The sequence below is a fragment of the Grus americana genome, chromosome 7 (assembly GCF_028858705.1).
Source record: "Grus americana isolate bGruAme1 chromosome 7, bGruAme1.mat, whole genome shotgun sequence".
In the NCBI taxonomy this organism is placed as follows: Eukaryota; Metazoa; Chordata; class Aves; order Gruiformes; family Gruidae; genus Grus; species Grus americana.
In genome coordinates this window covers 15,171,069-15,197,117 of record NC_072858.1, presented here as the reverse complement: position 1 = coordinate 15,197,117, position 26,049 = coordinate 15,171,069, and the positions used below count along the sequence as shown (strand labels likewise).

General features: G+C 60.1%; 2 protein-coding genes across 3 annotated transcripts; both read right to left on the bottom strand.

The window, feature by feature from the left end:
* Nucleotides 1–8,485: 8,485 nt before the first annotated feature.
* Nucleotides 8,486–14,765, bottom strand: KAZALD1 (Kazal type serine peptidase inhibitor domain 1). The gene is made up of 5 exons (XM_054832740.1): nucleotides 14,633–14,765; nucleotides 12,449–13,049; nucleotides 11,053–11,213; nucleotides 9,571–9,718; nucleotides 8,486–9,355 (listed from the first exon to the last, which is right to left on the bottom strand). Exons 2-5 carry the CDS (start codon nucleotides 12,948–12,950, stop codon nucleotides 9,270–9,272), a joined length of 897 nt encoding a protein of 298 aa, XP_054688715.1. The 5' UTR covers nucleotides 12,951–13,049; nucleotides 14,633–14,765; the 3' UTR covers nucleotides 8,486–9,269.
* A 6,150-nt stretch (nucleotides 14,766–20,915) lies between these two features.
* Nucleotides 20,916–26,047, bottom strand: SFXN3 (sideroflexin 3). 2 transcript variants are annotated; one of them, XM_054831363.1, is made up of 11 exons: nucleotides 25,931–26,047; nucleotides 25,187–25,353; nucleotides 24,795–24,965; nucleotides 24,545–24,643; nucleotides 24,182–24,257; nucleotides 23,638–23,723; nucleotides 23,094–23,221; nucleotides 22,919–22,968; nucleotides 22,714–22,763; nucleotides 22,200–22,247; nucleotides 20,916–21,910 (listed from the first exon to the last, which is right to left on the bottom strand). In XM_054831363.1, the coding sequence occupies exons 2-11, from the start codon at nucleotides 25,348–25,350 to the stop codon at nucleotides 21,814–21,816; spliced, it is 969 nt and encodes a 322-aa protein (XP_054687338.1). In that variant the 5' UTR covers nucleotides 25,351–25,353; nucleotides 25,931–26,047; the 3' UTR covers nucleotides 20,916–21,813. The 2 variants fall into 2 exon arrangements, with proteins under 2 accessions (XP_054687338.1, XP_054687339.1); XM_054831364.1 differs by having other exon boundaries at nucleotides 25,187–25,350; nucleotides 25,931–25,989.
* Between the last annotated feature and the right edge of the window lie 2 nt (nucleotides 26,048–26,049).

The following is a 26,049-nucleotide window of genomic DNA, read 5'->3' as shown; positions in this document are numbered from 1 at the left end:
GCCAAACAGCCTCTCCCCCAGGATATGGGCTCAGTACCAGCAGCTGAACCCAGGTTCAATCCCTCTGTATCACCTAGCACCAATACAGCAGATTTAAAGCAAAGCCACCCAGAGGTCCTTTCCCCCTCCTTGCACACGCTGAACAGGTCAGGTCCCAATACAGGGAGGGAGCCCAGAAGATATTTCCACGGACTTAAGTTTCTAGAGGAGAGGAGGAGAATGATCATCTTAACCTGCTGCCAGCCTGCTCCCCATGGTTTATACACTGAGGTTATCACATTGCAACCAGGGTAGAATGGCGTCTTCAGAGTCAGAAGTGCTCTGCCTCATTTATACCATGGGAATAAATGAGAAGACACTTTCAAGCTGCCATTTAGTTACCCCCTGCCTTCCAGACAGCTCCCACGACCGCAGGAGGCTCTGATCTCCCCAGCTGCTTTCCCAAGCCCTTTCGAACCCCAGTGCTCTATCCTGGGCAGGCTGGGCCATCAGTGCACTGAGCAAGCCAGGACTCTTCCCAGCCCCTGGCAAGCCCCCAGTGCTGTCCTTGGATGGAGGCTCATCTCCCACCTCCTCCTCGCCAGCCTTCCTGGAGGGCAGTGAGAGCACCCAGGCTGCAGGCAAGCACGTGTGCCTGCTGGGGAGGACATATAGGAAGGCTGAAGAGCTCAGAGCGCATCCCTCCCCACGCGACAGCTAAACGAGCCGAGACAATTAAATGTGCCATTTGATGGCTGCCTGGCAGAGCCGGCGTCTCTCTCTCTTTTAATAAAAGGCCTCTTTCCCAAAGTCGCTCAGGCTGCAGCGAGGGCTGCAGCTTGTGAAGTGCGAGAGCACCCTTCACATTTAATTAAACAGCCCATCCAAGCCTGCCTCGTGTCAGCAGAGCTCACCACGCTGCCAAAGATACCCTGGCACCTTGCTCACGTTGCAGCCCTCGCTGGGTGAAATGCCTCTACCTGGGCTTCTCGGACATCCCTGCCCCCTTCCATCTGCACCCCCAGCACAGGCAGAGCCAAGTCCCAGCTTGCCTGGGCTGCGTGATGCCACCCCAAACCAGGCTGCCATGCCCTCATATCAGTGCCCAGAGGGTACTTCAACCTTGCAGAGCTGCTGTCCCCTGCGATGTGAGCCCTGCTCTCCAGAGGAGTTGAGACCCAGCAGCTCATTATATTACATACAGAAATGAGGTTCCTCTGCAGGTCTCCAGGGTACAAGACAGCCAGGGACAGGGGACCACCTCAGTGGGTCCAGACCCATGGTGGACCATACCACTCCTCCACATATCTGACCTGCAGCTACGGAGGCCACCCTGCAGCCGGGACGCCACGGTCACGGCCTCCCAGAGCCCTGTGCGAAGTCAGTGCTGGCTTCCGCCTGTCGCCAGCTCTGGTCCTTGTCAGCCCAAGGAGGGGAAATGCCCTGCTCTTGCCCAGGGCAGATAAGAGAGATGGATAAGAGTGGGGGCAGAGGGGAGGCTGAGCACTTGGGTAGCTTGGCTGGCTTTTTGGAGAGCACTTGCTTTGCTGAGACCTGCAGTTTAACCCTTACTTCCCCAAGACCAGGGCAAGTTGGTAGTAGGAGAGAGCTGGAGTTTTGGGACGATGATGTCATCCTAACATGCTCAGTGCTTTCAGCCCTCTCCCCTTGTTGAAAGTGAGCCCTGTTGAAATGGCATCAGCAGCACTTGTTTCTGGCTCCTCCATCCTTGGGCAGGACAGGCAGCATCCTCCCTCCCAAAATGGTGCTCCCATCCTGCAACCCCAGCAGCCCAGTGGCTGATGGTTTGTTACCTACAGATATGGGGGCTTCAATCCACTGGCTGCAGGACACCTCAGATCAGGACTCCCAAGACCCTCTTGGTCCCACTGACCCCAGCCAAGATGCAAGAACAGATTTTTTTCTGGTTTGTTTTTTTTTTTTCCTCCATACCTGAGCTCTCCTTGGCAGGGAAGGAGTGGCTCTGGCAGATGCCCTGGAGAGATGCTAAACAGCCACCCCAGCCCTCCACTGCATACAGCAACGCACAGCTGCAAAGCGAGAAGGGCAAGTGGGAATGGGAGATGCACGTCTCCCGCTGCTTCCGCCTCTCCTCCCAGCAGTGGCTGGGAGAGGGAGGTTATTAAAGGGGAGGCTGTGCTTTGGATGTGGGCATCCAGCCAAGGGAATTTTTGGGGTATTCACTAGTAGCCCAAAGTGGCTGTCCCATGCTCCCCTCCCACATTCCTAAACCAGCTGAGCCCAGGCAGCCGGGGAGGCTGCTGATGGGTCTGAACACTTCCCAACCCACTGGGGCTCAGGGACTGCTCTACAGAGACCCCATCACTCACACTTTCAGGCCTGCCAAGTCAAAGGCACAGTAATTGCAAGCCAGATACCCCTCCACTTCCGAAACAGCGCGCTCCGGCAGGGACCAGGCACAGGGGCTCCCATTTCCGCCTGCCTCCGGCTGTTACAGAGCAGAGAAGTGACAGAGAGCAGCCCTGGGGCAGAAAGGGCTGCGAGGAGAGACAGCAACCAGCACTCAGATAAGGCAGGTCCCTGCTGAGAACCTCCTTGCTTCCAAGATAACCTGCCCCAGGCGCTCTCTGAAGGGTACCTGTGCTCTCTACAGGTTGTGCCCCAGCACAGGTTATTTGTCTGCTCCAGCTCATCCCCCCTCTCTCCATGGGGTCAGACCCCAGTCCCACACTCCAGCCCACACAGAGGGGAAAGCCCAGCCCAAGAGAGCCGTGCTGGGACAGGGAGCACACACAGGACATCAGATGAACACATGAGCTGAGATATAACCAGGACCACCATCCCCTCATACCACCAAGGGCAGGTCCTTCCTCCAGTTGAACATGAGTGAAGGCCTAAACCCATCTGCCTTGCAAGGAGACTCCCCCCACTCCTTCACAGGGAGAGCTGTGAGGACCCTACAGCCCTCCTTGGGCTGGTGCCACTCCTGATGGCCCTGTCCAGGGATAGTCACCTCAGGGGGACAGACAAGACACCATGTCCCTTTACTGGATCCAGGTGCAGCATCCCACTCACAGCCTTGGTAGTGGATATGCAGAGAGTCACATCAGCAGCCTTTTGGTTTTTAAAGCCAGAGGTAGTGGAGCTTTCAGCAAACACAGGAAAAAAACCCCAGTATCAAGCTAAAGCCTTTTACAGGCTCCAGCAAGGCACCAATGCTGTCAGAAGCCAGAGGATGTTACCCAACATCAATCCCAGCACGAACTCTCTGCTATCAACACCAGCTCAAGAGCCTGTGAAAGCTGCCCCACGCACAGCCCTGCCAGCACTTCAGCCAAGCTGGAGGAAGGAGGCTGCCTGCATGGCTTTATCAGGCCTGGAAAGCCCTCCTTAAGATAGGAGGCTACTTGCTCTGCTGGGAGGAGCTGCAGGTGCCCTGGACCCCCTGGCTCAGCCCTGGGCTATCCCTTGGCTGGACTGGGACAAAACCGCCATCTCCCACAGCCTTGGGGAGGAAGGGACTCCCTGCTATCTAATATAGCATGAGCAAAGCTTACATCCAGGGAACTGCCTCTCCTCGAGGCCAGGGTAGTTCATACAAACTCCATTTCCACAGAGAACCAGCATGGATTCTCCTCTCACCCCTCTTTCAGCCACTGTGCTGGTCTCTGCAAGAGAAGGTATCATGGTTTGCTAGGACCCTTCCCAAAGGGGAAGGGTGCTGCCAGGATGCAAAACCAAAGAGGAAAGGCAAAAAAGCCACATCCCTGGGGAACAGTCAGCATTCAAACGCCCTTACAGCACCTCACCCTGTACAGCCACACAGTCCTCGTGGGCTCAGCCACCCCTGCTTTTAAAGGCAGCCCCAGGGGCACTGAGGGTGGAGCAGGGCAGGGCTGCCCAGGTGGAGCTGAGTTAGGAAGGGATGTGGGTAAGAAAGTCTTGGGGGAGAGGGGCTAAAACCAAGGCTTTAATCTGCCCTTACAAGCATGCTGCAATGCCGGGGCAGAGCTCTGCCAAGGCTGCCCTGGGTGGCTGGGCAGCTGTAGGGGGTATAGCAGGCAGGGTGCAGGCAGCAGCCTGGAACAGGCAGCATTTCATGCCTTACCACTGTCCATGCAATAATCCCCATTTCCCCCTGGCCTGGCTCACATCTCCGTGCCCTGCCCGGGGTCCCTGCGGTCCCAGCTTGAGGGATGTGTGACAAAGTGAACCCGGCTCTACGTGCCCCGGCAGCCAGCTCGGCCAGCGTCCCCCCACAGCTAGCACCTCCCCTGCTTGCCGTGACTGATATGGGGAACCTGGTGCTTTTATTAAACTCTTTGCTTCCTGTTTTAAGCTTAATAATAAATTGCATGTCACATTATGGCTGTGTTTATTAAAACCCATTGGCGTGGGCTCTGCTCTGCAACAGCATTTGAATTATTGAAAGCAACCCCCCGTAGAGACCTATTTGCTGCAAACGCAGGAGGATTTATTTCCATTTTGTTTATCAGATGGCGTAAGTGCTGGGTGGAGGCAGGGAAGTGGTCTTGCTCTTTTCATTTTCTCTCTGAACCAGCATAGCAGTGCGAAGATGTGCTGTGCAGTGGGCACAAGAGAAAATGTCACCCCCCCAGAGATGGGGACAGGTTAGGGACAGAAGTCCTGGGTGAAGCTGGCCACTCTGCCCTGCTTGTCTCCCTGGCTCTGGTTGAGTTCCCCATGCCTGGTTGCTCTGTGCCTCAGTTTACCTGTTAGCAGATGAGGTTACAGCGCAGCAAGTTTCCATCCAGGAGTGACCAGCATTCTGCTCAGGCTGGCTGAGTCCCCTGCCAGAAGCCATCCACCTCCAACAGGAGATACCCATGGTACGGGGCAACCAGCAGGGTGGCCATGAGGGGTTTTGACATTTTTGCAGCCCTGGTTTAAAGCACGCACCCCAGGACAGCATCTGAACCTCCAAGCTCTGCTCCATCCCAGCTGTGCCTGCTACAGCCACCCAAAGTCGGTGTTAAGAGCACACTCTGGCTCCTGTGAGCATCTTGAAGGAAACTGTCTTCATTCAAGCATCCATGTCCCTTGGGATGGCATCGCCCCTCCCAGCAAGGCAGAGCTGCTGCCAGGGGCAAGAGGAGGGCATGGAGCAGGCAGGGCTGGATTTGAGGTGTCGAGGTGCTCCAGGTGTGCCCAAGGGCTCATGTGCCTTCGCCAGCGACCCAGCACGGTGGCAGGGCTCAGCGTGGCCGGTGGCTTTGCCAGGAGATGGCACTGTTTAGCGGCTAATCGCACCAGTAGCCCAAATCTGGACTCTGGGATGGAGGTGCAGATGTGCCTCCTGCTTGGGCCCAGGCTGGGGGCGGGTCCTGGCACCCCCGAGGGCAGGGAAGGACAGACATACCGAGCTTTTGCTGCTGGATCATATTTACCTGCCAGATCTGGTGGTTTCCCTGCAGACCACAAGACCCTGTGGCCTGGTAGCTGCTCTAGGTGCCTGCTGCCAGGTGAGCTCTGGGCAGCATCAGGAGGTGCAAGGATGGGGTGTCAGGTTGACTGTTTGGGGAGCAGGGCACCTTGGTGTCACCACTGGGTCAGCCATCAACCACCTCGGTGACTTCCTGGCCCACGGTGGTCCCTGGAGAGGTCTGGGCACCTGGATGGTGTCCCTGCACTGGAGGCTGGAGCAGTGGGAAGAGTCAAGGTCCCACCGGCAGCCTGCAGCAGGGGCTGGGTGTAACATGAACCACAGGTTTGGGGCAGAGAGCAGTTGCTTTGGAGGCTGGGGGGTGTGGGGGGGAGCTGCTTAACATGAATTTGGCTCCAGCAGCCAGCTGTGAGCACACAACAGGGGCAGCCAAAACGCTTGACAGTGGCAGGACAGGGCCAGCCCTGTGCATGTCCCTGCAGGGACTGGGGTCCAGTGGGTTTTTAACTGCACAGTTTTGGCTCTGTTAGCATGTATCTTCAAGGTCTTTTGGGTGCCAGCAGGACAAGCCCCCCTTTCTTAGTCCCCAGCCTCATGGTGACCTCCGGTACCCCAGGAGCTGCCTGCACCCCTTTTCACCCTGGGTGGCCGGGAGGTGCCAAGGCTGGTGTGTGCCTGGGGCCGGCAGCCACGTTAGCGCTTCCCGGTCCAGCTGACCCCATCCCTGACGTCAGCCTGACATTTGGGCCGAGCTGCTGCTCTGAGCTCAGGCAGCTGGGCTGGCAGGAACCGCTGGGGCCCCTCCGCCCCTGCTGCCCCCAGAAAGCAACCGCCTCAAAAGGGATTCGGCACTGCACACTGTTGTGGCATGATCTCTGTCCCCACGGTGACACCAGGCGAGGTTTGGCTGGGTCCCCAGGACCCTCCAGGTGCCCGGAGCCGAGCAGAGCATCAGCTGCCAGCAGAGCCTGGGGGGACTCTCTGCTCGGGGCAGGGGCTGTGGGAAGCATCCAAGCAGCTGGTGGCAGAGCTGACCAAACGTTTTTAGAGCCAACAAATAACCTCAATTAAGCTCTGTGGCAGTGACCGATTCCGGCCGTGCAGTGATATCGGCTGCTTTAATTTTTAAGTGGCTGGAAATGGCAAAACTCGGAGCTGGGCTGGGGGGGCACCAGCCCCCTTTGTGCCCCTGGGACTGCTCTGCCACCCCTTGTCTCAGGGGAAGCAGAGTGCCCGTGCTGCCCTGCTGCGGGGCCAAGCTGCCAGCCTGCGATGCAGACAGCCCTCGCTCACGCTGGGATGCAGGGAACCTGGGAGATGCAGCCCCCAGTCTGGTTAATTTTGGCCAAGCTCCCCCACTCTCAGCCACCACGTCCCCGCTGCCCTCCCTACAGGGCAGGAGCGGGACCTGACAGCATCGTCTGCCAGGTACCCGGGGGGTACCACAGGGACTGGGTGCAGAGCTGAGGAGGGCAAGGGCTGAGGCCAAAATGCGGATGCCCACCCGTGCCCAGGCAGGGCATCTCCCTGCAGAGCACACTGGGAGCACTGGATCGGGGTCCAACCCATCCGACCCCCCCCAGTCAGCCCAGCGCTGCACCCGCACCCAGTACGACCTGGATTCGTGCCGACGCGGGCAGGGTGGGCAGGGTGAGCCTGGCCCTGGGGAGGGTTGGCATGGCAGCCCTGGCTGGGGGCCAGCCCCGGGCACCGGCAGGGAGCCCAGCGAATGGCTCTCATCTGCTAAAGCGCCAGGATGCTCTCGGGTTTCCCCCCGGCAGCCTCAGCCTGAGCGTGGCCCAGTTCCACCGGCCAATTTGTGTGTGAAATGGGGAGGGGATCAGGATGGGTGAAAACACCCCGGTTTCTCTGAAAGCATATTTTTCATCCCAAAAAAACTAAAATAAAACCCAACATCACATTTCTGTCCCTGGTCCCTCCTGAACACCTTCCGTCTCTGATGCAGCAGCCTCAGGAGGATGCTATTACACTGTTGGAAGGAGAAACTGAGGCACGGGTGGCTTCTGCATTTCTCCAGCCGAGAAGGGGCTTGCTGCCAGAGAGGGCAGGCAGCCCAGCAGGCAGGCAGGAAGGCAGGCAGGCAAGCAGAGCGGCAGTGCTGCCGGCTGCGCCCCGTCAGGCTGCGGCACCAGGGCCAGGTCCGGCCCAGCTTCACCGGCTGCAGGAATTTTGCTCCGCTGCCAACTCCAGACAAATCCCTTTTATTTGCTTGTTCAGGTTTCAATGTCGTAATTGCATCATCTGAGCCAGCTCTCGAGAGAAAGAGGAAGAAAAGAAAAGAAAAAAAAAAGGGGAAGGAGAGCAGCGCAGCACCCAAGCCACCAGTCTCATCGCATCCTGCCTGCTCCTGCCTGGGGACAAGCCAGCTCCTTCCTCCTGGGGTCTGGCTCCCTGCCACAGCTCCAGACCTCCCTGGAGCTGGCAGTGAGTGACCAGGGGTGGTTTGGTCCACGGGGAGGTTTTTAAGTCTCAGAAGTCCTGTAAATGTTGGTGGTTTGGGTGGCAAAGCACCCCTTGAGTGTGAGCTCAGCCCTGGGATGCTCGTGGGAAGGCTCCTGCCAGCCTTCTCCAGGCACAGAGCAGCACAGAGCAGCTCTGGGCTTCCTTCCCACCCTCTCCCAAAATGGCAATTTGCTCTAAATCACCCGCTCTGGGAGGCTGGTGGGTTTTCTTTAAAAATGGAGCATTTCCAGCAGAAATGGGAGCCTCCCTGTCCTTCCCCAGCCAGGCACAGAGCTGCTGTGCCCCCTCCGTGCTGGCAGGGCTATGGTCACCTGGGCAGAGATCTCGGTGTCATGGGCACAGGACCCTGGGATGAAAATGGGCAGAGGCAGGATGGGACCCAAACTGACCAGGTTGCAAAGAGCCAGCCTGATGCATCCCCACCGCACAGGGGATGGTCTGTTGGGGACCCTCATCCCCATGTGAGGTGAGAGGGGCAGGACCCACACCAGGACCAGCTGTGAGCACCAGGATGGGCAGGAAGGCTCCTCAACCCAAGCACCCCCACAACAGACAAGGTAGCATCCACAGTGTTTGCACTCTTTCTCACTCCCAGAATAATCCTTGTGGATAGAGGACAGTCACCTGGTCTGTGTGGGTTTTGACCTACATGTGTATTTTAACTAACATTAACTGAAATGACAAAGTAAAGAGCTGCTTGGTAGGGAAAGCACAAAGTTGGTTGAAAAAGTGTTTCTGACCACAGGGGTGGTTGGGCCAGTGCTGTCCAGGGGAGCAAAGATAGCACTGAAAACCACAAGTGTCTGGTTTCCTCAAATCGCTACTTTTCTGTTCAAAAACAAACCAGGAAAGAAGGATGTTTTGGCAGCAAGTTCCCCAGGTCCTGAGGAGAAGACTGGCTGTCCCTGCCTTGGGGGACACTGGTAGCCCTGAGGGTGACACACTGTGTGTCACAGCCAGGTCCCAGTCCTCTGCTCCAGCTTCCCCAAAATGTTTGTACAGGGCAGAGATGCCCCTGCCCTGGTCTCCCTCTCCCAGGGGGGGCCACCTCCATCCCCAGCACCAAGTCCTTGTCACACATGGCATGGCTGTTCCCACAGTGTCCCACCAGCCACCATATCCCCGCTCCATGCTGGAGGACAGACCCACCCTGCCCCAGGCAGAGTCTCTCCCGTCCCAGCCCTGCGCCACCAACCAGCCGGCATCCCCTCCCCGAGGACCCCCCCCTCCCTGAGCACCCCCAGCAAATGGATGTGTCACCCTGTCCCCCAACCCCAAAAAAGAGGCCACTGTGCCAGGACTGTTCAGAGAAGGAGTTTTGGGCTGGGGGGATGCTTGTTCCCAAGATGTCCCCAACCCCTGGGTATGGCCACAGTGGGCAAGGTGATCTCTGCAGCCAGACAGACATCCCATCTCCAGGCTAGTAATAGTCCTCCTCACTTTCCCCATAGTCCTCAGGCGTCGTGCGGGGCTTCGGCAGGGAAAAGCCTGTCAGGTTGAGCTGATCTGAAACGGCAGCATGGGGACGATGTGACATTGTCCCCCCCCCAGTGCCTGTCCCCTTCCCTACCAGGACCAAAGCCAAACCGTGCATGGCAGCTTGCTGGGCCATCCCCAGCACAGCCCTATGCACCAGCAGCTCCCACCATAGCAGTGTGCCCTGCCCAAACATCCCTTCCCTTGTCCCCATGAGAGCATGGGGACAAGGACACGGTGCTCACCCGGTGTGAAGACGGTCAGGCTGGCTAACGCCACCACCTCCCCAACCCTGTTCTTGGCAAAGCAGCGGTAGGTGCCTTCATCTGTCACCCGCACGCCCTGGATCTGGAGCCAGCCCGTCACTTCGTATTTCTGGGGGCCACCTCTGAACTGTAAGGTGGGGGATTTTGGTTAGCAGTGGAGCCAGAAAAGCCACGTGTGGGACTGGGATGGATGGGAAGGGGGATACAAGCCCAGGGAAATACTTTGTCCCCCCCACCTAAGTACCACTTGGGGGCAGGCGCAGACCACCTAGAAGCAGGTTCCCCCTTTTCTCACTGCCCAGGGGGGAGGTGGGGGGAATGGACATCTTCTTGCCCCCAGGAGGGCCTGGGAGCCCTGCTTTGGGCAGGACCCTACAGATGTGCCCTGGGCTCCCAGCTGTGCTCCCAGTGCCACCATGATCCCCAAACAGCAGGAGGATGCTGGGGGCAGTGCTTTGCAGGGTGGCAGAAGCAAGGGGGTATCTGTGCCACAGGAACAGCCAGCCTGGGATGACTCAGAGGAGCCCCAATCCCCTGTTTTGGCAGGCAGTGAGGTCCCAGGATTGCTCTGGCGCCAACCATGCTATTTTCTGTTTGTCCCCAGCAAGAAATAACCTTTTCCTGACCCAGCTGGGCTGCAGCTGTGTTTGCAGGCTGCTATTATGGTGCAGTAGCCAGGGGTGGAGGACAGCTGAGTCTCCTCCAGCCAGGCAGGGTAGCCCTGCTTGGGGTGAAGGTCCTTGGCCAGACCCTGTGACAGGCTATGGGGCAATACGAAGGTCAGAAAGATGGAGGGGGACCAGCACGTCACCCTGCAACGGTGCCACGTCCCACCTACTCCCCTGGCTCCCCCCCATCCATCCCACAACAGTTTCCTTCCCGTGGCCCCTGTGCCTCTGCCCACACCCTCTAATGGCTGGGTACGCCCGGTTGGGCACTATAATTGGGACTGGCCATGGGCAGGATGCCGACCTCTGGGGCTAGCAGCTCTAGGAGGGGAGCCCTGCTCAAAGCAAGGGGCAGAAAAGGGCAGGGACTGCCTGAGTCTGCTGGCGGGAGCGGAGGATAACCCAGGCTAGAAGGCACCTCAGGAGATCTCTTCTCTTCCAACCCTGCTGGTGGGGCTGTGTGTGAAGCCAGCAGGCAGGGCAAACTCAAGCCAGGGAGGAGGGAAACTCTCTGCTACAGGACTCTGCAGGTCCTAAAAAATATTCATACATTCAAAAACTACTAGAGAAAATTGCAGAAGAGAGCTATGCTGAAGGCTCCTACTATTGAGACACCAGCCCTGGCTCAGCCACTCCTCGGGGTGTGCAGGCTCCAGTCACCCTTTCTCATCCCCAGGCAGCCAGGCTTGGCCACCCCCAGAGGATGACCATCCTCAGGTCTGGTTGCCCCCGAGCTTTGGGAGGGGCTTGGTCACCGCAGGGCCATACCCAGCATCCCAGGCACACCACTCACCTGGACAGAGATGTGGGGGTCATCTCCGGGCAGCAGCATCTCCATGCCGTCCTTCCTCCACTCAATGGATGCCATGGGGTAGGCAAAAACCTCACAGCCAAAGATGACGTCCTGCCCAGTGACGTTCCACGTATCGTAGGGAGGAGAGGTAATCTGGGGCTCTGGGGAGGGAGGACAGGAGAGCAGGGTGGGCTCAGATGAGATCCCACCCTTGGCTGGTTCCAAGAGCTCTCCTGGGCTGGTCTGAACTAGTCCCCTCTGGGGTGGGAGCATTTGGCTCACGTACAGATGCCAGGACCCTTCCCACGCCCCTCTCTCCCACCCATGGCAGACCCTCACCTTGCCCCAGGACACAGTCCCTCCTCACAGCCAGGACTGAGGGCTCCCTCCCCAGCCCTTCTGGCCCATGGGGGGTTACCATCCCTCCTGGTCTTGCTTTCCCCATCTGCGCAGTGATGCTCAGGGATGCACAGGCAGCAGGAACAATTCAGTAACAGCAATGCCACAAAGCAAAGCTCTTCTGCACAATCAGAGCATGCTCCTCCTGCAGGAGGAAAGGCCAAAGGGCACTCATCCCTGAGGCTGGTGAGGATGGATGAGGCCTCTGCTCTGGCACCAGGCTCATGCCAGCAATTAAGGGAACCAGCAGGTCTCCGGCTGCTGTATGGAGCCAATACCTCTAGGTCCCACATCCCTTCCTTGGAGGGATGGGGTGAGGACTACCTTCCTACCCACAGATGCTCCAGGATCTGGCCCATAGCATGAGCCAGAGGTGAAGAGAAAGCCTTCACTTCCGAATATACCTGGGGGAAAAAAAACTCAAGGACATGATGATCTACAGAAAATGAAGTCAACCTTGATGCCCTGTGGGCTGTAGTGACAGCACTGGGTGACTTGTGCAGGCTGGGGCACGGCATCCCTGCCACTGCCTGTCCCCCCCAGCCTCCTCCTGACTTTTAAACAGGAGATGGAAATCGCACAGCCAAGTCAAACCAACCCAGGTTTCCATTTGCAGGAGGCAGTTGCATTTCTCGGGAGCGCCAGGCCAGCACGAACCTAGCACTGCTGCCAAGAATTTGCTAACAATTCCCTGGAACTTCCCCATCTGCTCCAGCAGGATTTGCTGCTTCCCATAAACCCCGCTCCCACTTGGCAAAGCTGCTCCCAGACCTCTCCAGGCACTGGATCTGTAAGGGGCTACCACGGAGCACCAGGGTGGAGGGACTGGGGGGGGACCTGCCACTCTGTGGTGCAGCCCCCAGCGCTGCCGTGTCCCTGTGGATGCCGTGGGTTTGCTGCCAGGTGAAATAGTTAAGCCAGACCCCCACTGCTTGTCCCTTCCCCAGAGGTATGAGTGTCCATCCTGCTGCCTGCACAGCCGCTCTGGGGACACTACCTGACTCGCAAGGACCCTCATGGGCCACGGTGAGATTGGTGTCGGGGTGGGCACGGGCGACCTCCAGGAACCTGCAGATCTGGGCGTAGGTTTTGCCATCGGAGCCACAGAGGGCCAGGCGGGAGACACAGGCACACTGGGGCTCAGGCACCTCTCCATGCCGCAGGTCCCCGGCATCCAGTCGGCACTCCAGGTGCTCCCCGCACTTGCCGTAGAAGTGGTTGGTGTTGTCCAGGTCGCAGATCTGTCCCTCCAGGTTGGCGCACTCCCAGCAGCAGTCGCAGGCATCCCGCACCGTGCCAGCCAGGCACCCGCGTGGCGCCGGGCACTCCTCTGGCTGGCACTCGGCGCAGCCCTCCCCTTCCTCCAGCAGCCGCTGCCAGCCCCGCTGGAGGTAGTCGGAGGTGCTGGGAAAAGCCTGGCCCAGCTGGAGCAAACTCCAGTGCAAGGAGAGCAAGGAAAGCACAAGGCAAGAGGAGCTCAGGGTCTTGGCTTCAGACATCCTCGCGGCAGCTCCTCTATCCCGGTCCCACCATCACTTAGACAGGGATCTCCGGCACTGCCCTCGCTTCCCTGGCTAGATTCGAGCAGCCATCCTGGCCTGCAAGGAGGGAGGACATGTGTTACCAGTGCAGGGACCATCTCCCACCCCTCTGGCTCCTGGCTGGCTTGCCCTGAGCGCAGTGCTGTGTGATGTGCAGGGGTGGGTTGGTCCCAGCCCCTCTCACCGCGAGCCCCCCTGCCATGTCCTTCCCATCCTGAGGCCCCCTGACTCCTGCCAGGCTCCTCAAACAGCTCCCATCCTGGAATGCTGAACATCCTCCGGTGGGATGAGGCTGCTGACCGCAGACTCACCAGATTTCATCCTTTTTCCCTGGCAGCCCAGCAGGCAGATCCCAGCCTGCTGTGACCCCACCATGGCCCAGGGAGCCATGGGGCTGGCAGGGGGCTAGACAGGCTGCTCCACACTGTCATGGCTCAGATGGTTTGTACCCTGCTCCTTGGCTCCTCTCAGAAAACCGTTCCCAGCCAGGTGCCCCTTTCCTTTCCCCATTGCTTTGCAAGAGTCATGAGCCATTTTTTTCCCCTGTCACCATCCAGACAAACGCAGTGGAGCGGCTGATCCTGCAGACAAGGGGCTCTTTCCACGCTGGAGGCAGCCAGCCGAGAGGAGCCGAGACAGCAGGATGCTCCCAGTCATGCCTGGCTTTTGTCCTCCTCCCCTCCCTGCACCATAATCCCTCTTTTTAGGCACTTCCTGCCCAAGCAGGAGCTGGAACACCCCCTAAGAAATCTTTGTGAACCCCCCAGTTATCTCACAGGCAACGGGCTGAGCACAGGGGAACTCAGCGCATAACTGGGCAGTCAGTGGACTGGAAGCAGGCCCAGCATGGTCAGCCTGTACCAGCACAGCGGGGTCCCTGTCCCCAAACCCCAAGCCTGCATTACCTCCCAGGTAAGCAGAGAGGCTGATCTGTCCCTGGGCTTCCCATCCCTGCTGGGGGGATACGTGGGATCTTGGAGCCCATCCCTCAGGGCGTGATGATGAACTGAACCCTTTTATGAGCACGCCCCATCCCCCTGTTACACTCTGGCTGCTTTTCCTGAGATGGAGTGAAATTACTGTCCCCTGCCTCTTGGGCACCCAACACGAGTGAACCAGGCTGGGGAGGGGACCCAGGCGGCCGGGCTGCCCCCTCCCCTCCTGCTGGGGACAGCACCGAAGGGCTTGCTGCAGCCCCCTCAACTGCACCCTGCAGACCGCCCCCCCCCCCCCCGGGACTAACGCAGCCCAGAGCTGGGGTGATGGGGACGGCCAGGTCGGTGGGTTTGCAAGGTTACACACACATACCCCCCGGATAACAAACTGCAAAGCTTTGACCCATTTAGTGGAGACCACCAAGCTCCCCAGGGGTGGAAAGGGGCAGGGGGTCCCGGTGCTGAGGTCCCTCCCAGCCCTCCCTACCCCAGGCTGTACGGAGCAAGGCTCCAGCCCCCAATGGATGTGGGGGCCAGGGAAGGGGGGGATAACTGCAAAGCTGGTCTCTGGCTCCCCAAGTCTGGGGTGCAGGCAAGGGCTGGTTCTGGGGGTCCTGGCTGAGTCCTGGAAAGGTGCATGGCGTCCCCTGGGGCCCCCCCCGAAAGACCCCGGCGGGAGCCACCCTGCAGTAAGCCGCCACTTACCGGAGGTGCCGGTGCCAGGGAGCGGCGGTTTCGGGGGGCCGCTGGCGGGCAGGCGCGGGTGCGCAGTGGCCGTGGCGGCGGGACTGCTGGCCCCCGGCTGCTCCGACACCCGCCGTGATGTCAGCGAAACGTGAGTCCCCCCGCCCCCCTCCGGCCCATCCCTGGACCGGGACCCGGCACCCCTTCCCTGCCGGGGTCCTGCCACCCGCTGCACCCTGGCCCCAGGGCTCTGCCGTTCTGGCCCCCCGACACCAGCACCTCCCCGCAGACCCCGACACTGGGGTCACCCCAAGCCGAGTATTAGGCTGATGCCCCGGAGTAGGAGGGTACCAGGGTGAGGGGGCAGAGCCCAGCTTTGCAGGGGTCCGTGGGGAGAAGCGAATGGGAGGGAAAAAGCCAGGGGTGGGCATGGCCGGGGAAGTAGGCAAAAGCATCTCTCAACCTGTAATTTGGGTGGGAAACACAGGCTGAAACACCAAGAAGCTGCTGTAATTAAATGGGGGGAAAATTTCTGGGGGATGCCTGCACTTACCCCACCCCAGGAGCCAGGTACAAAGGGGGTATTGGGGTGCAAGCAATGGCATTACCTTGGCTGGAGCGGAGCCGTCAGGAGCAGTGATGGGGCTGCTCCACATCACAGCAGTGCAAAACTCATGTGCACGGAACTGGGGGTCCGGAGCCCCCCAATAAGCTGCCTCACTGCTCCTTGCCTCAGTTTCCCAGGCTCTGAGGAACGGGGGACCCAGCACGCCTTTGCAGCAAAAACACGTTGTGCATTTGCATCTTGCTCCCGCCACTGTGCCAGGGGGATCCCACAGCCCACTCCGCTCCTCCAGGCAAGGAATTTGTGGGATTTGCTTCCCCAGTGAAGCTGAGGCAAAGCAAAGCTGCTGCAGGACCCCTCGGAGGATCTGGTTTCCTTCACCACGCTGCAAAAATCTGCTTTTGCTTTCTAACACCCTCCTGCAAATTTGTTCCGGGCTCCACAACTTTCACTCAGTCACATTGTGAAGCCGGCTGCAGCTAATGACAGAAAATGCACCAGGTTTTGGCCCCCCTAAATCTGCCTTTCCCAGCCAACTTCCCCCCTCCACACACCCCCCCCGCCGCAGAGGGGGGTTTCCTGCTGGCTCTGCCTTCAGCCTCGCTTCCCACTCCCCCTCTGCGGCCCCCAGCCCTTTGGCTCAGGGCTGCCTCCCTCCCCAGCTCCCCTTGCTCGGCCCATCGAGTACCGTCCTGGCGTGCCACAAGTTTTCAGGCCTCACATCCATGAGTCGCCGAGCAGCTGGGGCTGCAGCTGCCTTAGGAGCAGGGGAAAAGTCAGGGAGGGCTGAGATTTCCCTACCCACAGCCCCCAGAGCTGGTTTGGAGCCTGAGCAGAGAGGAGACAGGCTGTAGGTGACCCGGGGCAAGGGGGGCAGGGTCTGAGCCCCCTGGGCAGCCCCTGCTGCACCCTGCTTCCCCACCCTGAGACAAAGCATCACCTGCGTGTTTGAGCATCCCTGTGCCAAAGGGCACCCTTGCCTGCCCCTGTGTCAGACAGGGGGCAAAGCAGCGGGGTGAGCCTGGCCCCAGATGCCACCTTCAGCCCACACAGCTCCTGATCATCACAGAAATAGAGCCAGCACTTAAATCCCAGGCACCTGTGAAAAGTGGGGCCAGTGATGGTCCCTGGTTATGTGCTTCTCTTGCCCTTGGCAGGGGGACAAGGGGGGACAGACCCCGATGCTGCTGTACTTCCACACACACGAGGACTCCAGCCCTGGCTCCTTCTCCCATATGCCATGACCCAAGTGCCCAGTGTGTCCCTGTCCCCATGCAGTTACCATGGCCTCTGGGTGGCTGGATTCATCTGAGCATCACTGCAGCATCTGCCGCTTGCAAGGTGGGGAGAGGCCGTGTCTCTGGATGGAGACCCCCTGGCCAGAGATGAAATCCAACCACAGATATGAGCAGGGAAAGCTCCCGCCATGGTGCAACACAACCTAGCACCTGGAAGCCATAGGCAGCTCAGCTCAGCTCAGCTAAACAAGATGGAGCTCAAACCTGGCAGGTAATTAAACCTCCTGCTTAATGAGACTATTGAATGTGCTAGTAAATAGTAACAGCTATGAATGAGGTGTGGAAGATCTAACCTGTGCTTAACAAGGACCTGTGCTCAATCACCCCTCAATTCAATCAGCACCACCAGCTGCACCCAGGACTTGCGGCTCTAGTTGCTGGGGGTGGATCTGGGGGGAAAAGGGTGGTCACAGCCCTGCATGGCCTGGCACTGGAGTAAATCACATTCCTGGCTCCCCACCTGTGCTGGCCAGTTATCCCTCCTTTCTCCTCACTTGCCCAGAGCTCAGTGAAGCTCCTGAAATTGGGCTTTGAAGGTGCAGCAAGCCTCAAGCATCAAAGCCCCCTCCTCCCTCCCTAGCAGGTTGCTCCCCATCACCATTTTCCCCTGCTGTGATTGTCCCGCTGAAGCCAGGAGCCTGTGGATGCTTCCAGCAGACCCACAGCCATGGCATTCCTCCAGAGCTCTGTCATCAGGATGTGCCCCTGATGGCAGAGCTGTCACGGCAGGTCCAGGGTGCCCTCACTGCTCCTGGCCCCACTGATTCCCCCCTGGTCCTGAGCTGATCTCCTGGACCACCCCATGGGGATCTAGGGCTTCCAGCGGTCAAGGCCGAGGAAAAAAAAACCCACCCTGGAAAAAAAGCCCTGGGCCAAGTGACTCAACGCACGTCATATCAGGGAGGGTTGGCAAGCAGTGTTGAGGCTGGTGAGGACAGGAATGTGGGTTATGTCACGGCAGAAGCAAACATCACCAGGAGATGCTGGGACAGGAGTGCTGCCGGCACACTGCCTGGGGCCACGGGGGTTTCATTCTGATAATAAACCAAACCTCCCTCGTTTCATCTCAAACCTGCTGCTCCTCTCCATTTCTTGCTGCTGTTCGGATCAGCCTGACACAGCCGGGATCTGGCCAGTGCAGCTCAAGGCTGTGTGGCTCTCAGCGGGTCCCGTCCGCATCCCGGGGGTCTGCGGTGGGGACAAGGGACGGGCAGCAGGCAGGTCCCTCCTGCCACGCGTGCCAGGCAGGACCCGCGCTGGGAAGCAATCGGGGTCAGGTTTCTCCAGGCTTTTCCAGAGCAAATTCCTCCCAAGAACAAACCCGTCAGCAAATTCTTGGGGAAACGGTTGCAGCTGTGAGCAAGAGAGACGGGGGGAGCTCTCATGCCGGCCCCGAAGAGCGGTGGCCGAGTGGCGAGGGATGCCCCGGTCCCCAAGCTGCTGCCGTGTCCCCGCCCGCAGCCTGTCTGTCCCCTTCTCCCGCAGGAGCCGCGGCTCGGCGGGGCGGGATGCGGCTCGGCTCCTTCCCCGCAGGAATCCCTCCGTTTTCGCTGGGATTTTTCCACCAGCCCCATCCAAGCGCAGGTCGTATAACCCGGGGCCAGGAACCAAGCGGGCAGCGGGGGCTGCATTCCCGGCGATGCCCCACCTCTGCCCGCCGCCCGGCCCCTCGCCTGACACGGCCGTGCCAATTTTGACACCTCCGAGGCCGGGTTAGCGCGGTTCCCACCGCTCCGCGACACGCCAGGCTCCCCCCCCCGCAGCAAACAAGAGCATCCCCTAAACGTTCCTACCGCCCGCAATCCCTGCCTGAGGGGCTGACCCAGCCGAGAGGTGCAGGCAGGCGGTGCAGGCAGCGGGCTGCGGGGTCTCTGCTGCCACCTCCAGGGCGCTGCTGGCCTCGTCCCCTTGCCGTGACACTGTCCCTGTACCCTGCAGATCCTGGAGCAATGCACGGCCACCTCAGTGTGTGTGTCCCCCCTCCCTGCCATCCACCTGCACCTCAAAGCAAGACCTCCCCTGGGAGCCCACCCTGGGAGCCCCCACCACAACATAGTGTCCGAGGGGCTTGGGGACTCTCCTGGTGTGCAGGGACCCTCTGCTCAGCCTGCCGTGGATGCGTGGGGCTGCACAGACCCCCAGCTGGGATGGGTGCTCCAGAGGGTGCTGCCAGCTCGGTGGCATGGTGCCCTGTGCCCACTGCGTCCGCCTTTCCCCAGGCTACAGCAGCACCAGAGGGGCTAGGGCACAGCCAGGGAAGGTGACCCACCGCCAGCACCCCAGCACCCTCTGACACCAGTGACGGGCACTGGGGAGGGGGAGCCTGCCTGCCCCTCCTGCAAGAGGCTGCCCATTTCCAGGCGTCATTAAAGAGCAATTAGCTGGAAATTAAGCTGAGAACAAGTATTGATTAGCTCATTAAGGCTGGGGGAGCCGGCTGTGGCAGTAGGAATTGCTGCCGCTCGCCCTCATTATGGGCAAGGTTAAAGCTTGTGGTCGGGCAGCTCATTAAAAATGCCAGGGACCAATCGATGTCCCCGGCCCAGCGCCGCCCAGCACCCCTGGGGACATCCAGCTGCTGCCTTTTGGGGACTGGCCCATGACCTCTGGGATGAGCTAGCTCAGGAAGGAACCGAGCATCCTTGTTCCCCTGCATCCACTGCTGCATCCTGGGCTCCCCTGCAAAGGCAGTGGTGTCACCTTTGGGCATGTCAGCCCCCCAAAACTCACCAGCCAGGGGGTCACCTTTTCCTCTAACCAGGGGACCCATGGGGACAGGTACCCCCTAGCCCAGCAAAGTGACCAAGTCTATGGGCTCACAGCAGTGCTGCCAGCTCCAGGAGAGGACAGCCGGTGTGGCTGGTTTGCAGAGCAGCATCCCCAACCTGCCCCTCAACACAGCTGAGTTTGTCAGGTCTCAGCCTAGCACTGCCAGCTTGTGCAGGTGGGGGACACACCAAAGGGGATCTCAGGGATGGCATGAAAGCAGCTGGGGACATGGGGAGAGGTGAAAGACACTCAGAAACTCCATGTGGCCGAGTGCTGTCGTGCCACGCTGCCCTGTACCCCGGCCCCACAGCTCTGGGAGCTCTTGGAGTGAGCCCAGACCCTGCTAGGCCATCCAGCCAGACCCAGCCACTCCGGTCTCCTGTCCCCTCTGGTGTCCCTCATCCTCTTCGCTGCCTCTGGTGGCTGCCAGCATCACAAGGCCAGTTCCCTGATGGTGCACACACAGAGGGTGTCCCCTCGCAGGCTGGTGGTGTGGGGGGGGCAGGTGTCATCATTATTTTTGTTTTCTTTGCACTACCCTGGAAATATATTGTATTCTCAGCTAATCCCGTTCAATTACACCACAATAAAACACATAATAAAAACGTAATTCATTTTTCCCGAGCGCTCCATCTCCCTGTGTCTTGGCAAGCTATTAAAAATTTGTCTTCATTTTTCTGGCAAGAGCCTTGTACCTTTTCATCTTTAATTTATGAGAGCAGAATAGCTACTGACAAGCCCTTATTGCGCGGCGAGGGGCTGCATTATTTATAAGCCGCCAATGGCTGGCTCAGGGGAGATATTTGCAATATGCCTGGGCCGGCAGAAGGAGGGGGACAGATACCCGACGCGCCTGTCCCAATCCGCCCCCCCCCACCCTGGGTGGGTGCTGGGTGCAGGTGTCCTCCTGGCTGCCCCTGGCGGGGGGAAAACCCTGGGGGCGGCAGCCTCTGCCAGCCCCTGCCCGCCAAGGAAGCTACGGCACAGGGTGGCTCTTGGCTGCCTGGCCCTTATCTTGCCTGCTGCTACATCTGCCCATCTTGGGCTTTGCAGCGACTCTCATCCCTCCATCTCGGCTCGGTGCAGGAGCTCTGCAGAGCATGGTTGCCTCCATCCCTCCTCTCCTTGCATGGACATCCATTGCTCCTTCTGACTGCCCTGGCCTGTGGGTGACACAGCTGCTGCCTGCAGGCTTGCCAGAGTCCCACGACAACAGTGACGTGCTCTCCGATAGCCGTGCATAGAAAGTGGGATAAAAATACCCTCGTTGGAGAGGCAGGCACAGGCCCGGGGCTGGGGATTGAAGCAGAGCGTCCTGTGAGCAGGCTGCAAGAGGGGGTGGGAGTGTGGGCAGAGCTGAGGAGCGGGGGGACGCTCCAGCCTCTCCAAACCAGCAGCATCCAGGGCAGCAGCTTAGCATAGCCCTCTGCATGACGGTGAGGTGCAAATCTGACTGTGCTAAAAAAAGCCCTCCTGACAGCTGGATGAGCTTAACCACATGCTGAGCCATCCGGAGCCGCTGCAAAGGCAGCGGGCTGCAAAATGGGAGCAGAGCCCGCCCCAGGGGGCACAGGGGCACCCCAACAGCCCACCTGCCCGTCCCTCCTGCTCCCATCCTGACCCCGATGGCAGTCCCTTTCCACCATACACAAACTGGCAAGCAACACGCTTCTCTTTGCTTTTGGTTTATTATAAACAACCTGCCTTTATTATTTGGTATATATAGGTACATTATATGTATATCAAAAATAACTAGAGGAAACCACAGTGCACTTAAAGCTATTTGAGAAGGTCCACCTGAAAGCAAGCACTCCAGGAGGGGTAGAGTGACCCCCTGGGGGGAGCCCAGCCCTGAAGAGAGATGGCATTAAAATGAGAATAAAAAGGGGGACGCTCTGCTGGGATTAAAATGTGTCATTTGCTCTGGAGATGGAAGGAGCAGAAAGCCAGATTAAATCCCTGGAGCAGCCCAGAGGAGAGCAGAGGGTGAGCTGAGAGCACACATCCGGGCTGGGAGAGCCCTTCCTGGGTTTGAGCTGCTGTGTGCGCTTGAAATCACTCACCCACGGCTATTTTGGGTACGGGGCGTTTTCTTCTCCGAAAGCTGCTCTGCCATCCCCAGGCACCAGCTGATGAACCACTGGGGAATGTGGGGTGCCTGCAGACAGGTTCAACCCTCAAACACCATGATTGTCTGCCTAGAGCTAAGGAGCACCATTTTCTTCCCCACCCCACATCGCAAGGTCCCTGGTGCCACTGCCTACGCTCCCCCGTGCACTGCACACAGCTATGGGCACACGCAGGGTGAGCACAGGAGAAACACACAGGGGTGCCAGCCAGGAGGTCCCCGGAGCAGGGCTAAGCCCAGGTGTGGGGACAGGGTTTGGCGCAGAGCAGTGCTGCATGGCTGCAGGCATCCCGGGAAGCGGGGCTGAGTGCCTGGAACCTACGGACACACGACAGCCAAGGGAAAGCGGCATCAGCCCCGAAGGGATCTGAGGGGCAAAGCTCAGCGATGCGCTGGCCTGGTGGCTCCGCAGCACGCATCTCAGCTGCCCCAGGACCCCTGTTCAGAGCCCTTTGTTGAAGTAGATGGTCTCCAGCTGTGGGTCTTTCTCCCGGATCCGAGCTTGAACTTCAGGCTCCAGACGGCTCACGGGCATCGAGCTACCAAGGGGACACGGATGCAGAGGATGGAGAGGGGATACTCACTGGTGGCCTCAAGTTGGGAAACCACCTGCTACCACCCCTTCCCCACAGCCCAGCACCGTTGGGTCTGCGCCACTGCGTGTGCACAGGGACATGTGTGTGCAGACAGTTTCAAGCCTCTGACCGCTCAAAGAAACCAAAGCATCTCTTGGGAGTCAGAGAGCACAAGGAGCCCATGCACCCCCCACCTGCACCTCCCGCCCTGCCCCATGGGAGCCACACATGTGTGCAAGATGCCCATCCTTACCTTTTCTGCGGGAAGAGCGCGCAGCACAGCGGGGTTGCGAACACCAAGCTGCAAGGGAAAGACACAGAGAGGAGAAGCTGGGCTGCATAAATCACCCGCTCCCACCCGTGGCCTGACCCCAGAGCACCAAGGAAGCAGCCCAGAGCTGTGCCGGGTGCTCAGCCAGGAAAGGGGTAAGGAGATGCCCTCTCCAAGCTCAAGACCCTGCATGTGGCTCCTGAAGTAGGGCAAAGCCTGTCCCTATCAGTGTGGGGCAACAGCAATGCTGAGCAAGAGCCCATGGCAGGCTTAAGAGACATCAAGATGGAGCAAAACAGCTCCCAGCCCCAGGACCTCGTACTCCATCCCACCTGCCTAGGGGACACCAGCCTAGCCGAGTGCTAGCGTCCCCCCAAAGGAGCTCTGGGGTGGCTCTTGCCCCCCCTGCCAAGCAGAGTCCCCAGCAGCACTGCCCCCTTACCCAGGCTCGGTCTGTGCCCAGGGTGGCAATGCTCGTCGTCGTCGGATGACTTACCAGAGTCCCACCAGGCCGACCTGCAGAGGAGCGTTCAGGTACGGGTACCGCTGCAGGGGACAGGGAGAAGCTGCGCGTCAGTGGGGCAGATGGGGTGGGAAGGTGTCTGTTCGCCAATGGGGTGCCAGCCCCGAGGGGTGCCAGCACTGTGACAAGCTAGGGGGGTGTCCCTCTGCCCACCCTCCCCTCCCGGGACCAGCAGTACCTTCAGGAAAGCTCTCTTCTCCAGGGCGTTCATGATCACTGGCGGGATGGCTGGGGCAGAGGGGAAGGAGATGAGCTCCCAGTGCTCACAGCCCCCCGCCAGCCATGGGACCCTGTCCCACGCTGCCAGGGACTGGCTGCAGCCCCCAGACCCAGGTGGAAGAGAGGACACTCACCCATGGCAGGGGCTGCCATGCCGATGCGGGACACCACCACCTGGAAAATGGCCTTCTGCGCTGCAGCTGTGGACTCTCCTAGACGGTTCCCATTCTCATCCGTGACGGGGATCCCCAGCTTGAGCTCTCTGCAGGGAGAGAAGGGGTGAGGGGGGCCCCAGGGAACATGGGTGGAGGGATCAAGGGACAAGGCAGGGACACCGCACAGGGGCACATCTCCAAGGGAGGTTGGTGTCCTCCTGTATTCCCCATACGCTGTCTGTGTAATAGGTCAGGCGGGTCTCAGCTGGACCCACATTCACACTTGGGTGGGTCCTCAGCAGGGCTGGAGGGAGATGGGGAGTTCACAGCTGGCTTAACCGATAACCCGTTGGGATGCAACCAGGTGCTTGTACCCTCAATCCAACCCCAAAGTGTAAGGGATGCCAGCAGGACCAGGAAGGAAGTCCCCTGCAAGCCCAAGGCATTGCTCCCCCCATCCTCCACCAGTGCCTAGTGAACCCCAACATGAGCCCAAGCACCCCACCCCAGCCCAGGGGCTCACCTCTGCCTCATCAGTGGGATGTTGATGCAGTTGGCAGCAGCCACGGCTGCGAAAGGCACGTACCGGCCGATGATGGCTGGCAAGTGCTAGAGGGGTAAGCAGGGAGCATGTCACGCAGAGGGTCTGGGCAGAGCTGGCCGTCCCCGGGTCTGCCACCATCTTCCTGCAAGCCCCTAGGGTGTCCCAGCCCCACTGGGGAAAATGGTTCTCTCCTCCCCTGCAACTCCCAGCCCGTGAAAGCTGCACAGCCCAGGGGATACGGGGGGGTCCCATGTCCACTCCCAACCTTAGAGGGAGGCTGACGGGTGAAAGAAGCCTGGAGAGATCCAGCTGGGGATGGAGTGGGGTGGAGGGACAGGCCACCTCTGGAGCCATTGCTGGGGAGAGGGGCTGCCTTGTGTGGGTGTCCCCAGGAAACCCCTTCCCTCCATTTTCTCCCCTGCCCCAGGTGATGGGGTGAATACCCTGCTCAGCTCAGAGCTCAGGGAGACCCCACCGTGAGGGTCCAGGTGCCCCAGCCAGTGATGGCCAAGGGCCACCTTACCTTGGTGAGAGATTTGAGCCCCAGCGCTGTGACAACTGCCCCCGTGGTCGCACTCACATAGGCTGTCCCCAACTGGCTGCGATAGAAGGAGGTGACACCAATAATCCAGGGTCCCCCTTATCCCACCACCCCCACAAAGGAAGGGACAGCATGACCTTCAATAGCAGCAGGACACCTGGGATCCTCTCCCAGCTCTACCACCAGCCCTGACAGCCCCACTGGTGTCCATCTCTGGCTGCACCAGGTCCCCATCATCCCATTTCATGACTCTCAGTATTCAAGAAGCTGTTCAAGGCACACCCCCTACACACCCCCCCCTGGCATTTTTGGGTGCCCTGAGGATCTGGTCAGAGGGATGCTTACGTGGGGGTGATGGGTGCATCCCCGCTGCGGTTGGTGTAGTTGACGATGGCGTTGAAGGACTGGTTGACCCACTGCCAGAACAGCACGGCCGGCGTGGTCCTACCAGAGAGAGGAGGGTGCTGGTGGCACCAGGGGAGGCCACACGTGCTCTTACAGCATCGGTGCGCTGCGGGGTACGGGATGTGTCCCCTCCTCGCTCAGGGCCAGGAGGGTGCCCAGGCAGGGGAGAACCCCCTCAGGGGACAGTTACCTGTAGAAGGTCAACATGCAACCAGTGATCGTCATGTTCATGGGGACCTGGGCAGACATGCGTCCCACGAGGAGCATCTTCTCGCCCGTGTCAGGATGGAAAGCCGAGTCATAAATGTACTTTGCCCGCCACAGCTGGTCCTCCGTTAGACCTGGGGGTACCGTGCCCGCCCTGCCAGGTAAGGGCAGCACCCATTAGGAGACCCTCTGCCAGCACCCATGCCCTACCTGGTCCCCCATCCCATGTGGGACAGCTGGGAGATGCCTTGGGGATCAGCCAGGCAATTTGGGAGGCTGGCTTTGGCCAGCACTGCTCCCATTCCTGCTCCTGGGGAACAGCCCCGAGGCCATATCCTGTCCTGGAGTGGTGCTGGGGGTACAGCCCCCCAATACCTGTATTCTTCCACCACCCGGCGGGCCTCCTCCAGCGTGGTCCCCGAGAGCAGCAGGTTCCGGGGGTCGGTCACCATGAAGAAGTGCTTGGCCCGGCCCTGGAAGGTGCTCTGGTCCCAGCGGGGCTCCCGGATGTTGATGGTGGCAGGGAGGGACGGTGGCATCTTCTGGTGGGGGGCAATTATTTGGGATGTGGTGCCTGTGTGTCCCCCCCCACATCCCTGCTGGAGCAGCTCTGGAGCTCCCCCAGCCTGGGGGGACATGGGGGACACGGACACAGGGAGCCCCTTTGCAATGGAGCTGAGTGGGGACCCCCAAGCCCACCCAGCAGAAGGGACAGCTCGTGGGTGGGGTGACCCCACCACTGCACTCCCCTCACCCTGCAACCTGCCAGGGGGAGTCCCCCCAACCCTGCTTGCGCCAGCCACCAGGAGTGGTTAGGGCCTCCCTCCCCCCCAGCAGGGCACCCCGGCCACGGGTGGGAGGACACGACTCACCACCTCGGGACTAGAGCTGCTGCCAGCCACGGGGAGGGGGGGGCGGCGAGGAAGGCGGAATATCCCCCCGGGAAAGCACCGACACACGGGGCACAGCCCCATTTCCACGCCCGCCCTTCCCCGCGAGAAGCGGGGCTCTGCTCCCCCACCCCAGGCCGAGCATCCCTCTCCCCATCCCTCTCCCACGCATGACACGCTCCCCCCTCCCCCCGCAACGACCCGGCCCAGGGGCGCCCCCCGCACTCACGGCTTCCCGGGCAGCGCCCGCCGTGCCCGCGCCGCCGCCACCGCCCCGCTCCCGCCCGGCGCGCTGACGTCCGGCCTCGTCACGGGGGGGGGCGGCCCCGCGGCGGGGGGAGGCCGGGC

Coding starts and splice junctions, on each gene's coding strand:
- SFXN3 (XM_054831363.1), bottom strand. CDS start 25,350: ATGCCACCGTCCCTCCCTGCCACCATCAACATCCGGGAGCCCCGCTGG. Junction 24,258..24,544: donor GATGCACCCATCACCCCCAC/GTAAGCATCCCT, acceptor CTTCTATCGCAG/CCAGTTGGGGACAGCCTATG. Junction 23,222..23,637: donor ATCCCACTGATGAGGCAGAG/GTGAGCCCCTGG, acceptor CTCTCCCTGCAG/AGAGCTCAAGCTGGGGATCC.
- KAZALD1 (XM_054832740.1), bottom strand. CDS start 12,950: ATGTCTGAAGCCAAGACCCTGAGCTCCTCTTGCCTTGTGCTTTCCTTG. Junction 11,214..12,448: donor TGAGGGTCCTTGCGAGTCAG/GTAGTGTCCCCA, acceptor CTCCCTCCCCAG/AGCCCCAGATTACCTCTCCT. Junction 9,719..11,052: donor ACCCCCACATCTCTGTCCAG/GTGAGTGGTGTG, acceptor CCCACCTTACAG/TTCAGAGGTGGCCCCCAGAA.